General features: G+C 53.8%; 1 protein-coding gene and 1 long non-coding RNA gene across 3 annotated transcripts in view; one reads left to right on the top strand and one right to left on the bottom strand.

The window, feature by feature from the left end:
* Positions 1-4,523: 4,523 nt before the first annotated feature.
* Positions 4,524-14,498, top strand: part of HIP1R (huntingtin interacting protein 1 related) — a 26,414-nt gene continuing 16,439 nt past the window's right edge. Inside the window, exon 1 of one of the 2 annotated variants that reach the window (XM_039879319.1) lies at positions 4,524-4,718. In XM_039879319.1, the coding sequence (XP_039735253.1) occupies positions 4,626-4,718 (93 nt within the window). In that variant the 5' untranslated portion in view covers positions 4,524-4,625. Of the gene's footprint in view, positions 4,719-10,599; positions 10,731-14,498 lie in introns of those variants that run through there. The other variant, XM_039879320.1, reaches the window with a different exon arrangement.
* LOC120616040 (uncharacterized) lies at positions 8,156-9,664 on the bottom strand. The gene is made up of 2 exons (XR_005656442.1): positions 9,388-9,664; positions 8,156-9,050 (listed from the first exon to the last, which is right to left on the bottom strand). It is a non-coding gene; the product is annotated as an uncharacterized LOC120616040 (long non-coding RNA).

The raw sequence follows: 14,498 nt of genomic DNA, 5'->3' as shown, positions 1-14,498 counted from the left end.
TTTATTGACCCAGTAAGCACTTTCTTGATCTGAGTTTCGTCCTGTCAAACCTTCATCTCATATACGCAGTTTCTTTAGAATCCAGTTTAAAAGGTATAAGCATTTTAGTCGTCTTCATTGTAAGCATAAGAACCTTTTAAAAACGGCGAAAGCGGTAAGTAAGCTTCAGTAACCTCCCTTCCTCCCTCTTTTCCCCTTCTCTTTGCTGAGAAGTCTTTATTTTGCATGACCTTATTTTAAGGAAAGTCAGGATATAGCTAATTATTTAGAGACCGGGAGCTCATGGCACACTCTCCAGCACTCACTGATTGATTTTATTAACTGTTTTCATTCTGCAGAGAAGCCCATTTCCCTTCTATGCAGAAGGCAGGAAGCAGACATCAATACCTAATACTTCACCTGGAACACAAAAAGAGGATCGGAATCCTTCGTAAGCAAATGTTTAATACTCAAGGGGAGCAGAAACTGAAAGTTAATTTTTAAACATCTATATTTTGTTTTAAAGTTAATCATTTACACGCGCAAGAAATATTTTTCACGTGTAAAATATTCTCTATCGTGTATATATCCAAACTTGGAATTATGCCAAGAGAGAAGGCCGTCCCTGTGAAGATGCGTGGACAGTGGTGAAATCCTGGAGAAGCGCTTAAGCGTATGAACATCACAGAGAATCCCCGCATATAAAATGCCATTTTAGCTGTCTGATGTTTTTAAACCTGTGCATACATTTCATTATAAACAGTAGCTTATCAGAGTCAGCTCCAAATATATAAGAAATAGTATTCTCTTGTGGTTTTAGCTCTGGACTTTGCTGTGTACATACACGTAAAATGATCTGACACAAAATATTTTTAACCAGAAGTTATCTCCTCTGTGAGTGACAGTCGAGGCCCTTCTGTCCCAAAGCTGAGCAGAGCCCCATCTTGTTTGGGTCTGTAGTCATCCCATCTACTTACGTAAACAACAGCTGGAAGATGAAGTTTTATATGCATTTTTAAAAATTATTCAAGACTAAAACATTTATGTTTTAACTTACAATTTGATTTTTTAAAGAATATGCTATGTGCCTCACTGTCCTGCTAAGAGAATTGATCAGCTTCAGTCAATAAAAAGATATTTTTAATAATAAATTTCTTTGGTTTCTTTTTATTTATACAGGAGTAAAATAAGGAAGGTTAGTCGCCCGAAACCAAACCTGGCAAGCTAATTTCCTCAGGAATGGGAATGGAGTTCTTTTTAAAGCATTTTAGATATCAAAGTTCCATTGTGCTGTATAAATGCCCCTTTGTTAAAAGGTTTCAGTGCCGCTTCAGAGATGATTTTCATGAGAGTGGAGGAGCCACCCCATTTGGCCTTTTTAATTAGGGTGCTGAAAAGAGAAATTGGGTGAGGTTTGGCTGCGCTCTGTGTAAATGCTTGCCTTTTCTCTCGGGCCAGGCCGCTTTGTACAGAGCCAGTCTGAGAGGTGTCGTTGATTCTGAACCCTCGCCTCCAAGTGAGAAACGTAAAATGTCCCCGCGGAAGCCGACTTCCAATCTGAGAATCAAAATATTAAAATTCTCTTTATTAGAGGCTTATGGCTACATGTCAACTTACCTAGTGAAAAGAGCACACTGATTTGGTGCTAAAGAAGAAAATTTCAGGAACGAAAGGATTTGAAAGAAGTCAGTTTGTGGCTAAATATCTACAACACCTAGTCTTACCCCACCACGTTGTGAATTATAGCACATGCAATTCAAAAATGGGAACTCTTGCCGTTATCAATTTATCTGTCCCAACCTAAGTTATTTAAATATGTGAGCAATTTCTGTTAAAGCGAGGCAGCCTCAGCATGTTTGAAAAAGTTGCAAGATAAAACTAGATTTCAGCCTTTACATTTTGTCGTTAATGTGCTTTCACCTTCAGAGAAGGCAACTCAATAGTATGATAATATGCCTTCCAGAAATTACCTCAGCCATCAGGAGAAAATGATATAACGGTACTTTTAGAATTTGCGAACAGATCTTTTCAACAAATAGAAATACCCCAAAAGAAAGAAATTCTGAAACAAGATAATGCATAAACACTAAAAACAGCTCTACCTAAAAAGTGTTCATAGAATGCATGAAATCGAGAGGCTCTCTGGGGTAAGGTTGGTTCGATTCAGGAACATGGATGAGGGTTGCAACCTTGTGTGTGCCCGTGGCTACTTGATCCTGGAGTTTTTCTCTGCAGCCTTGTCCTGAGATTTCTTTTTTTCTGGTGAGATACCTGTAGCTATGTAGTTGTTTTGCGTCTTTGTTTCTCTTGAGCCATTCCAGGATTTCGATAGGGCCATGTAGAAAGGTTCATCATTCTAGGCCCTAAACAGAATAACCTTCGGAACCATTTCAAATGGGATAGAGAACAGAGCGAATAAAGTCAGATAAAGAAACCAGACACGTTAATCAGGACCACAGCCGACCAGGTAGGTTAAGAAGCGGAATGGTCTTCGAGAGGAGTTTATCAGATGAAGAGGGCCTGAAAATCAGTCCCGTAAGGATGATTTCTGGGTTCTCAGCCGGATGCATGCTTAGGAGATCAAACAAAGAACAAAATAACTTGAATACACAATAAGTACCGCTTTGCTGGCCACCGGAGACACAACAGTGAGCAAAGCAGATTCAATCCTTGTTTAGGATTGAAAAACTGGTAAGTGCTTTGAAACAAAGCTCTGAGCACTGTGATAGCACATAACAGGCATCGGGCAAGGCCGGGGGCTTCAGAGAAGGCTTCCCTGAGGAAGTGACATCTGTGCTAAGAGCTGGAAGATGAGTAGACGAGAGGAAGAGCATTCCAGATAGGCTCAGGGGTGGAAGGAGCATGATGTAATTTCAGACATGATGGACCAGGGTGGCGCAAGGTGAAGCCAGACAGGCTGGTGCCAGGTCACACACACATGTCAATGAGGTGATGTGGGGGTTACAGTGCTGTCATTTTAGTAAGTCCAAAGAGGTCAGCTCTACTGTTCATCTCCTTAGGTTTTCCTGGAAACGAGGCCTAATTAATATCCCAAATGCTTTGCCTTTATAACAGTTCAGAATCTTAAGTACAAGCAGATAACTTAGAATTCATTAGAGATGTCTCAGCAAAGTGTTCTGGGACCCCGACAAACGCTGAGCGCAGTGCCTGACACAGCAATAAACTTTATTGTTAAAAAGAGCGGTAGTTGCTCATGTTAAGTCACTATGGCAGATGTTCTAGACCCAGAGGGGTTGTTACCTGGTTGAAAAGAAGATGCGTTAAATGTGAAGTTCATGGGAGAACTGCTTTTGTTTGATACGGAAAAGGAGTCGGAGAGACAGCTGGTGCGGGGCCGGCAGCCCCTGCACAATAGTCTTTATTTCACCATAGCTATTGACAGGTGCAGAGCCTTGAAAATGAGATGACACATGTAAAGGGTTTAGCTCAGTGCCTAGCAGACAAGCATTCAATAATTGTCATTTTATTGTTATCCTGGTGAAGAAGCTTTTCAGTGGTTGGAATTAGATAAAGCCTGGTTAATTTCTCTGTAGTGGACTGAGAGGGGAACATTCATTGTCAAATACAATTTTCAGGTACGCAGTGTCAGCTCTAGGCCTAGGCCGTGATGAATCAGCAAGGTTACGGGAAAGGGTGGGGGACCACGGTCAGGGGGATGGAAGCATCACTTTCCTTCTTTAAGGGGAGTCCTTAGTATATGTACTGGGTGATTTCACACCTGTACTCCGAAAGAAAGCTGAGGCTAACAAAATAACCATCTAAGAGCATATACTTGGGAGAACTGTGATATATTTTTTTTTACTTTAGCCTTAACGGGTAATTTAAAAACCAGTAAAAACAATGACCCACACCACCTCCAGTGGCATCTTTTCGATATGATATGGCCCAAGACTGTGTTTTGTTCGGATCTGTCGCAGGCCATCCCAGCCCTGCCTTTCCAGTCCCCTTACTGTGCTTGGGCTCTGGCAAGAAGTCGGCATGCTGAGCATGAGAACGCACCCCACAGCCCCGCGTGGTTAACAGCTGCAGTTACGTTAGCGATGCACAAAGAGGGGGACGCTCAATTGTCTGCATTTTTAGACATACATTAATATAAGACTAAAACTAAAGTCTAGTTTTGCTTTCATTGGTCTGAATCATTGAGGCTAAGTTTACTCCAATGAGCCAGACCCGGGCCTGGTGCGGACAGGACTTAGGGAGCCCGGGGTGGACGACCGTGTGGGGGAAGGGAATTGGCCTGCGCCCCTACCCAGGAGGAAAGAGGGGGGCGGCCCCACGCGGGGGTAGAGATGTGTGGGGGGGCCTCCTCGGTCGGTGCCTGCAAGGCTAGGGGAGAACTGGGGCCGAGAGGAGCTTATGACAGGAGCGGCGGGCAGGGCCGGGAGCACTGCAGCTGAGGCAGAGGGGTGGGCAGGGCCGGCAGCGCGGCAGGGCGGGGGGAGTGGGCAGGGCCAGAGGCGCGGCGGGCGGGGGTGGGCGGGGCCGGGAGCGCGGCGGGGCGGGGGTGGGCGGGGCCGGGAGCGCGGCGGGCGGGGCGCGGCGGCCTCGCGGTGCCTAGGCTCGGGCGCCCAGCCCGGACGCGCGTAGTAGCGCGGAGCCGGTCCGGGAGCGCAGGCGTCGGCAGGATGAACAGCATCAAGAACGTACCGGCGCGGGTGCTGAGCCGCAGGCCGGGCCACAGCCTGGAGGCCGAGCGCGAGCAGTTCGACAAGACCCAGGCGAGCGGCGGGCAGGCGGGCGGGCGGCGCCTTCCCCCCTGCTCCCTCACACGCGTCCCCCGGGGCCCTGCCGGCGCCCGCATCCGGAGCGCCGGCGCCGCTCCCCGCCCCCTCGCTTCCCGGCCTCCGCCGCGGGAGCCGCCCCGCGCGCAGGTGAACCGGAAGCGCGCGGGCGCCGGGGGCCGAGGTGACCCGGGCCGGGATGCGGCTGGGGACTGAGGTGGCCGGGGAGCGAGGGCACGGGGACCCAGGTGGAGGGGGCCGAAGCGGCCGGAGGCTGAGACGCGGCGGGGGCCAGGTGGGGTCAAGGTGTGCGCGGGGCCCAGGTGCGCGTACCGGCGCGGCCCAGCTGGGTTTATCTGCCCTGGCCGTGCCCCCTCCCCGGCTGCTGCAGACGGGCACCTGTCCCCTCCTTCCGCGCCTTACGAAAAGGCCTCCACCTCAGGGAAGCAATGCATTTCCTTCAAGGAAACTCCCTGTTTCCTTTTCTCCTGAGCTGTTTTCCAGGGCCGTGCAATATCCTATTACCTGCTGGGAGAAAAGTTTCACGTATGTAGCCAGACTTGTTTGCTCGAGCGCTGCCCCACACATAAATAGGTTCACACCCCTTTATTAAATACAGGCGCCCGACAGACAGAAACTTCCTCGGCCCCCTTTCTGCACTTCCCACGCGCCTGCATCTCTTGCAGAGGATGGCCTATCCTGGGAAGGTTATTTTAAACATGAAACAATGGCGCGGGTGTGTATTTGGACATGTGTTCCTGCTGAAAACGCTGGGTGCAGGCGTTGCTGTGCTTCTGGTTTTCCGTTCCTTATTCTTTTACAAACACTGAGGTGTTCTTATGCCCCGGGGAGGGGAGAGCATGCTTGTTTTTTTGCCAAAATAAACCAGCCAAGACTGAAATAGCCGAAAAATTTTACTTTCGAAATGAAGGAAGCCAAAAGGACCCCTCCCGCCCGTCTGAGGCTGGATGGTGACATTTGTGGCTGCCATTAGCAGGTTCCTTCCCAGCCCTCCCTGAAGACAGCAGTCAGTGTCTTTTGCGGTTGCTTTCAAAACAAGTTAGTACACACTGTTTAAAACGGCCACCGTTTTGAAATAAGAATTCAAGGGGACTGACCTGCAACCTTTGCGCTGTGTTTAACTGTGAAAACGATAGTAAAACCTTGGGATAGCAAGGCTTTATGAAAGCCAAGTGCTAGAACCAACTTGGCCATGAATTAATTTCTTTGTGATCATCATCATCATCATCATCATCATCTGGCCTATGGTGTTTTTTCCACCCAAATAGCCCCTCATAAACACAAATGTGGCATTTATTTTAAGGTCATTAATACACAATCGATTGTGCCAGGAACTTGCAGAAGGATGGGGAGAAAATTTAGTTGGCAGAGAGAATCTGGGTGTTGTCAGAAGCTTTATTCATTCATAGACTTTTAGATTTTTTTCTCCTTGTTTGTGAAGAGGTGTAAAGAAGTCTGAATGCTACTAAGGAAATTTAAAGGGCCTAGTTCTTTGATCTTACTGGAGTTTTAAATCGAGAGAAACCTTTAGCGTCCAAGAGAAAGAGTCTCTGATACAGGTCCATGCATTTTGGTGGTTGGTTTGGTAAACAGGAAGGCGTTTTGTTTTTGCATGTTGCTTTTTTCTCAGGGGTTGAAGGTTACTTATAATGAATAACTTTCTGATAGGTCAGTCTCGTAGCATTTACCCATCCCAGGGCCCTTTTTTCTGGAAAGATGGAGTTTGGGTTCAGTGCCTGGGTTTGCTTGTCTTCAGAGTGACTTAGGGATGTAGGCATACGGTTTTGTGCACGGTTAATATTTAATTAGATCACTCCCAGAAATATCTAGTGAGCTGCCAGCCAGGCCCCATTGGCGGAAAGGACCCAGAGAGCCGAGGATGCTGCTCACATGTCTTCTAAGTCCTCAGGATCCGCCAGCCTCGCCTTTCCTCGTGGGCTCTGGGTGGGGAGCAGGGAGAATGCTTACATGTTAGTTTTCTTGCCACACACCCTATTTTGCAAAGGTCCCTTCCCTCCCCAGTCAGGAGTGTTCAGGGAGGGTAGCTTGTACTGGTGGTTGTTGCGTGGTGTGAGTGTGTGTGTGTGTGGTCCTAGGAGGAGTGTCCAGAAAGCTGGTCTTTTCTTCCCCGTGAGTTTAGTCCCTTGGATGATAAAACCGCTTTTCAAAATGGAGGTGACAGAATAGTGTTGGCTTTTCGTTGTGGTGTTCCGAATATGGAATACAGTACTCCCTCACTCTGAACTTGAACATGGCCTATACCATTCAAAAGATGGTGTGGTGTAGTGGAAAACACTTGTAGGCAGGTAGAGCCGAGGGCTGGCCTGTGCTCCTGAAGCTGTTTCCTCATCTGTAAAAAGAGATCATTCCATCTACCTCCTAGGGCTGTTTTAAGGTATAGAGGGATACTGGGTGGTGGGCCGCCCTAATTCCTGCAGCATGTGAATATGTTATGGTCCTTGGAAGGAAAATGCTCATCAGCTGACCTTAAAATAGCAGCCTGGGTCAGCCAGGTAGGCCCAGTGTAATCACGGGGTCTTTACACGGTGAAGAGGGCAGCGTAGATTCGATGGCTGGCCTGGAAGGCGGAGGAAGGGGCCGCTAGCGGAGGACACAGGCGTCCTCGAGAAGCTGGAGAAGGCAAGGAAACGGATTCTCTCGTAGCGCCTCGAGAAGCAGACGCAGCCCTGCTGGCACCTTGACTTTAGCTCCGTAAGACCCACTCTGGGCTTCTGACCTCCAGAACAATAAGATGATAAATTCCTGTTGTTTTAAGCCACTGAGTTTGCGGTGATTTGTTATAGAGGTCATAGGTCACTAATACACATGAAATGCAAAACAGATAGTATCATGCTCTGCAGATCCTCAGCTAGCCATCTTCCTCCCTTCCCTCCCCACCCCAAAAAAGCTTAAAATCTGAGGACTGTTTCCAGCCTCCCACTGGAGAGGAGACCCACCTCTGAGGCCTGTCATGGATGAGGTCTCTGCAGATCGGAGTCTCGGGGATGCTGAATTCCAGTGTTTTTCCTTGTCTGTGAGCCCTTTGTTTCTCTCGGCCTCAGTTTCCCTTGTGGGATATGGAAATAGAGCCTAAAAGCTTCTCGTCAGGTCAGGGCCACACATCGGTGGGCCGGGGCCAGCGGGTAGAGAGAGGCGAGACGGCCCAGGTGTTGGGGGTTTCCGGTGGGGAAGGAACTGCAGGGTGGGGGAGCAGCTGGTGAAGAAGCCCTCACAGGTCCCTTCAGCCGCCTCCGAGGAATCGACACCCCGTAAACCTTAGCCCTCACGGGCAGTCAGGACTGCTCAGCCCCGGGTCACGTCAGACAGCACCGTCCGTAGAAACAGTACAAGCCACGTGTGTGACTTTAGATTTCCTAGTAGCCACATTAAAATGTAAACAGAAACAGGTGAAATTCATTTAAACCGTATGTTTTCTTTAGCCCAGTGTCTCCAAAATATAACCATTTCAACATGTAATCACTCTACAAATTACGACTGGGACAGTTTACGTACGTTCTCTTCCTCCTGCTAAGTGTGTGGGACACGCAGCACAATCGGTTTGGGCTCACACACTCGGGTGCTCAGTAGCCAGCGGCCGCCTCATTGGACGGCAGGGCCCTATAGTCTCACCTGTGGGGCTTTTTGAACAGGGCAGTGCCTGGGTGCCTGAGAGGGGGCGTGATTTGGTCTGGGCTGGAGCCCAGGGCATCGTTTGTTTTTTTTGGTTTTTTTTTTTGTTTTTTTACTTTTTAAAGCTTCCCAGCCGGGAATTGTTCAGAATCTCATTAAAGGCAGACCACAGAACACAGACAAGTCATTTGGGAACGCAACCCAGGTTTCTGGTTTGAAAGCTCTTCCCAAGTATGCGGTACTCTTTTGGATTCCCGGAGTTTGCACATGCTGGTCCCTCGGCCCTGCCTTCCCTCGTGTGCCCACTGTCCCCTCCTCCCCCATGGAGTCACCTCTGGTGGGGAGGCGGACGTACCCGCACCCAGCCCTGTGTCTTCATTATCCCTTATAAACACTGTAGCATCGTAACACTCTGTCACTAAGCCCTTTCTGGGCCTCATTTAAATGTTTACCAAAAAAGCTCCTGAGTTTGGGAAGAAATCTAAACCATGTGGCGACACCCGGAACGCCCCAGCTCCGTGCCACTGCTGTCCTGGGGGCTGGGCTGGCCGTAAGCCCCCCGAGGGCAGGGGCAGGCCTGTCTTCTCCCCGCCATGTCCCCATGCGGGCCACATCACACATGGCACCTGGGACAGACCACTTGAGTGGCTGAAGCCAGAGACAAGGCAAAACTCCTTTCTGAAAAAGGGAGAGAGGGACAGGCTATCAAGCACCCGAGGACACCGCACCCAGTTTCACACGAGCTGAGTTATTCTCCTGCTGAGGTCCCCCAGCTGGGGCGGCTCATGGGTGGTGAGCTGTGCCCTCCCACTTGGTTCTGCCATATCAGATGCATGCTTGTCAGGCAGCTGACTTCCTGACTCTGGGCTGCCAGAAACCCCCTCTGCCCCCAGGTATCAGGGGACCTCTTGGTCCGGGGGTGGGGGGGGATGGAGCTGCTAGTCCTTCCCCTCCCACTTCTCATCTTTGATGCTCGGTTGTCCCATGACGTATTCAGTTCGTGAGGACCATTTACCGTGTCTGTCGACTTGTTCCCGGTGCCTTGGGGTGTGCCGCAGTTTGAGAAGGGTCCTTCTTGTCCCCTCCAAGCGTTGCCAGTGGAGGTGGTGGCAGGCGGACAGCTGTGCTACGGCAGAACCGTGAAGACACTCCGCGTCCCCTCGTCTGCAGAATGGCAGTGGTGGCAGAGAGGGCTTCCTGGTGCAAACGCCGCGTGTTAGCTGTCCCGTCGTGCGCGGACAGGCACGGGAAGACATCGCGATAATGTCCCTCCTGTCCATCTGTAAACGAGGAGGGGGAGCCGGCTGTTTTGAAGAGAAGCAGATCTGAGCGGGACTGGGGCGGACGCAGGGAGGGTGGGCAGCCCGCGCTTGGAACAGGGAGCTGCGGGCTCCAGACGTGGTCCCCACCCCCGGGACAGCAGGCCCTGCTTCCAGGGGCCTCGTCCTGTCTGCTGGGCAGGTGCTCCAGGGAGAAGCCCCGGCGGGGGGGTTGGGGCAGCCAGCTTGTGACTTCTGACCTTGCCCCAGTCCAGCTCCCCACCTGGGCAGGCCGGGCGTTTGTGAATGAAACCCGACTGGGCACTTGGCCCCAGCAGCTCGGAGTGGAAACTCTGGAGTCGAGCGAGGCCTGCTTGGCTGAGGGACAGGGAAACCCAGCCGGCCGTGCTGTCGGCCAGGCCCTCCCCCTTGTCCACTTGACTGAAGGGTGGACTTGAATATCACCTGGTCTGTGAGGTTGTTGACTGCCTTCCTGTGCCCCCCCAGTTCTCACGACATCCCTGTCCCCTGTTCACAGCCGCTGAACCGCAGAAGCGGGCAGACGTCGGGCTGCCCACGTTTAGTGCTGGGCTCACGGGAGAAGGGACTGCGTCACCTTTCCTCCGAGTCCCCTGTGCACTACCCTCTGGACCCCAGGATCCTCAGGCAGGGTGGTGTTGGCTCCTCTTGTGTCCCACCACCCAGGAGCCTCTGGCTCAGGGGACACACTCGGTGCCGGTGGATCCGGCGAGTCTCCCTTCTTCGATGCCCGCTCGGCGAGGCCTACAAGGCCATGGCAGCAGCCGCAGGGAGGGGCCGAGCCCGTGGAGAAGAGCTTAGGTGAGGCGGGACTGCTGCTTCTCCGCCGAGACACACACAGCCCTCAAACTGCCGTGAGTCCGCCTGCCAGGGAGTGACTCAGGCTCCTGGCTTGTGGGGCAGACAGGTCTGTGGGGTGACATCACCAGGGCCCAGGGGAACTAAACCGCCCAGGCTGGCTCCCTGTCCATTCTGGAAGTGGGACTCGGGGCACGTCTTCCCCCTCCTCATGTGTCACCTGCCGAACGTGGGGAGAGGCGGCCGTGGGCCGGACTGTCTGGTGAGTGGGAGGGCCCTTCCCGGCGCACACCGTCCTCCAGAAAGGCAGGCTGGCAGGCCAGCCGCCCCAGCTCTGCCCTCCAGTCTTGTACGCGGTGGAAACAGTGAGAGGCAGGGACGGAGCGGGGCTCGGGATGGGGCCGCGTCGTCCCCCTGCCTTCGCCCGCGGTCAGGCCCCGGGCGCCTCGCTGCTTTGCATGTGACCACATCCTAGCCGCCCCCTCGGCTACAGAAATCCTGTGTTTGCTTTCATCAATGGCCTTTGAGGTGGCATCTGAATGAGATCTCTCTGTCCTTCAGACGCTCTGGAAACGCTGCCGCAGAGCGACCCACCTCCCTGCCAGTCCCCGTGCCCTGCTCTTTGAAGGGCGTTTTTGTCCCCGCCGAGCGCCACCACTACGCGTCCCGATAACGGTGCAAGGAGGCTTAAGTCTGATGCGTCTCACGGTTGATTTTTAAAGTAGAAATTGTTTATAGCCGCCTTTGGTATTTAACTCTAGTGGTTAAATTATTAGCTGGAGAAAGAGACACTCACTGCCTTGAATTTAACCAGCACTTATATTTGAAAGAGCTTTTGTTCATTCAAATGTGCGCTTTCATTCATCCAATAAAGATTTATTGACAGCCAGGGACAGGGTTTGGGTGCTGGAGAGAGAGCAAGACGCACGGGAATCCCTCGTGCCCTGTTGTGTCTGTTCGGGGGTCAGAGGTAGAGACAGAATAAATGGTAAACAGACAAGATGGTTTCAGATAGTCAATGTCCTGGGTGAAAGTCTACAGGCGGATGCTCCCGTGTGGGGGTGGGGCTGCTCAGGGTCGAGTGGGTGGGACAGACCCCCCAGGAAGGGGCGCTTCAGCTGGCCTGCCGGGGAGACCTGGCTTGCCCTGTGGGAGGAGTGGAAGGGAGGCCCCGTGGCTGGAATGCAGGCGATGCTTTGGATGCTTTAGACAGGCTGCGTGTGTGCTGCCCGACTACACACCGAGGTTTTTACAGGGAGCTGAGGTCTGGGAATGGGGATTTCTGCAGCGAAGGCTACTCAGTGAGTTGGGGGCGTGGGACCGGGGTCTGAGGGCTGGGCAGCTGTGGTGGCAGTGGTGGAACTGGGTGAGAAGACCTGTATTTGTCCCCAGACACATGGGCTGCCAGGTGCACGGGCCTGCGGGGAAGGGGTCTCCCAAGTCTGTTCCTTGCTGTGCGTAGCACTCCACGGACTCGAGGGTGTCCGGGCTGCAGCCTCTGGTCACTCAGCCCTGACCACTTGCTGACCGCCATGGGTTTCCAGAACAGTGTTGGTGTGTGATGGGCCAAGGAGCCATGGCCTCATGAGATGCTTACGCTCTTGCTCCATCCTCCGTGACTGCCCCTGCCCCTAACCCCCTGCCCCGCCCCGGCTGTAGGGCTCTTCCCAAACTTCCTGGGGGGAAGGTCACAGCTGATGGGGCAGGGACCAGGCTGCTGTGAGCTGACCGGAGCTTCCTGCTTGGTCCTCTGGCTTACTGACACTGTCCACTCCCACATCCCCGCCGAGTCCCGGGGGGATCACTACTGCGGCTCCTGCCCTGGCCCGGCTGCCTCACCTGGTCTGCCGTCTTCTGAACCAGCACCTACGGAGATACTCCCTGGCGTGACTCTGCAAGTGGCCTGTCCAGCGGCGAATGCCACTGGCAGCTCTGTCCAGCCTGGTCCTAGGATTGTCTCCTGAAACTCGACCTCCAGGGCTTCTGCTGGCACTAGATAGGGTTTTTATTAGACGAACAGGGACAGATTGTTCCTGGAAGCAGGGGCAGGTGTGTCCTGAGGTCTCGGCTCCCTGAGACCTAATGGGGCCCTTGTAGGAGGCCTTCAGGGATGTCCCCACCCTGGCCGCAGGCAGAAGCCAGCTGGGGGTGAGCCGGGGTGAAGGCCAGGCCCGGGGTCCAGTGCCCCGGCCTGCAGGAATGGGCCCTGTGGCGCCACTGAAGCTGCTGTCACCCACCCAGCGTCCTGAGGAGGCAGGTGAGGTCCTCTGGGAGCAGAGCTGGGTCCCTGTGGTGGGACAGAGGAGGGTGTCTGTGTCGATGCTTTGCTCCCTTTGCCTTCCCCTGCCCCTTCCGGAGAGGCAGCCAGGGCCGCGTGGGGGCTCAGAGGACAGTCACCAGAGCCAGGTGGCCTGCGCTGCAGTTTCTGCGTCAGAACTGGAGGGGGAGGATTGTGTGAGGGTCACGTCAACATGTGTAAAGTGCTTAGAGCAGCTCCTGGCAGGGCGTGGGCACCAGAGGACCTTTGCTTCTGAGCTTGGGCAAGCGAGTAACTGATTTCCGTGAGCCTTGATTTCCTCCGTATTCGCTTATCTGCCTGCTTCCAGGCTCCCCAGGAGGTTAAATGAGACAACACCTGTGACGTGCCCAGCGTGGTGCCTGGCTCCTGGCTGAGCTCGATAAAGATCACTGAGTTAGTAGGTTATCCAGACCTCTGGTGTGAAGGACACCTGTAAGCTGTGAGATGCCAGCGTCCAGGGCTTGCTGGAGCCTCCTCGTTCCTAGGCCTGTGGCCACGTGGGGATTCTCCCCACCTCTGCCCTTCAGAATACCTGGGCGGAGCAAGGTGCAGAATCTCGGAGGGATGTGGGCCATCGGGGTGTAGACGTGTCAGATTTTTCCAGCACGGGGGAGCCGTGTGGCCTGAGTGGCTGTGAAGCTCAGCCGCCCGCCCTCGTGGGTGTAGGAGGCGCATCTCTGCGCGCTGTCTCCGCAGACCCTCCAGCTCCCTCCCCAGAGCCCCCGGCCACCATTACTGCTGCTGTCCTGCCTCTGTTCACTACTCCCCTCCCCCACCACTCCAAGGTGGGGTGCGAGCTGTTCCCCTTCCTCCCCAGGACTCGGATAAGCAGACGGATCCCCAGGGCGGTTGCCACCTGTCCTCCCTCCCATCCAGGACCCTTCTCTCCAGCGCTGGGTTTCCCATCCTGACAGGGGGCCCTCATCAATCCATGTCACTCAGCTCGTGTCCCCGGGAGGCTTCTCTCCATGGTGATTGATCCCGCCAGCTGGGAGGCTAAGCTTGGCTGTCAGAGCTGCTGGGTCTGCTGGCCGGTGGCTGTACCAGGGCGGAAGGACAGAAGTGTTTTTCAGGCCGGCAGGCTCAAGAGAACCCACACGATGGTCCCGGGCTCCCCCTTATCCTTCGGGTTTCCCAGTCGCCCCTCGGGCTGGTGCGAGGATGCCATGCTGTGTAGACAGAACCAGGGGTCACCGACAGCTGCCTCAGAAGCTGAGTGTGTCAGCGTCACTAGCTCAGAGTCCAGCGCTGGGGAGAACACCCGTGTTCTCCCCACCTGTGTGGCCCGCGGGGTGGGGAGTCCAGCAGGACGGGCGTGCGGGGGCCTGATGTCCCCTGCTGGGACCGGGCTTGGCTGCTGCTGCTGGTAGGAAAAGCGAGTCCCTGTGCGGTGGCCACAGACACCCTCTGTGTGAGCACTGTGCCTCCTTGTGAGCCTCCAGCCCGCACAGCTGCCCCTGACACAACCGGCCGTGTCCCCGCGGGGAGGGACCCTGTTTTCTGCAGCAGGCGCCAGAGCGGGCGGGACCGGAGGGCGGCGGAGGCCTGACAGACGGTGCCATGCTTTTGAAAGTCTTCTGTGTGCCTGGCACCGTTAGGGGCTGGGGGCACGGCAGGGACCAGACATGAGAACCACCCCCTCGCGGTGCTGTCAGGGCGAGGAGAGACGGATGATGACAATAAGGAGAACTTCCTTGTCGCGGGCGCAGAGTCCGCGGAGAAGCGCAGTCG

Source organism: Pteropus medius, unplaced genomic scaffold (assembly GCF_902729225.1).
Source record: "Pteropus medius unplaced genomic scaffold, Ma_sr-lr_union100, whole genome shotgun sequence".
NCBI lineage: Eukaryota > Metazoa > Chordata > Mammalia > Chiroptera > Pteropodidae > Pteropus > Pteropus medius.
Note: the sequence above shows the minus strand (reverse complement) of the source record. Positions and strands in the feature narration are given on the sequence as shown.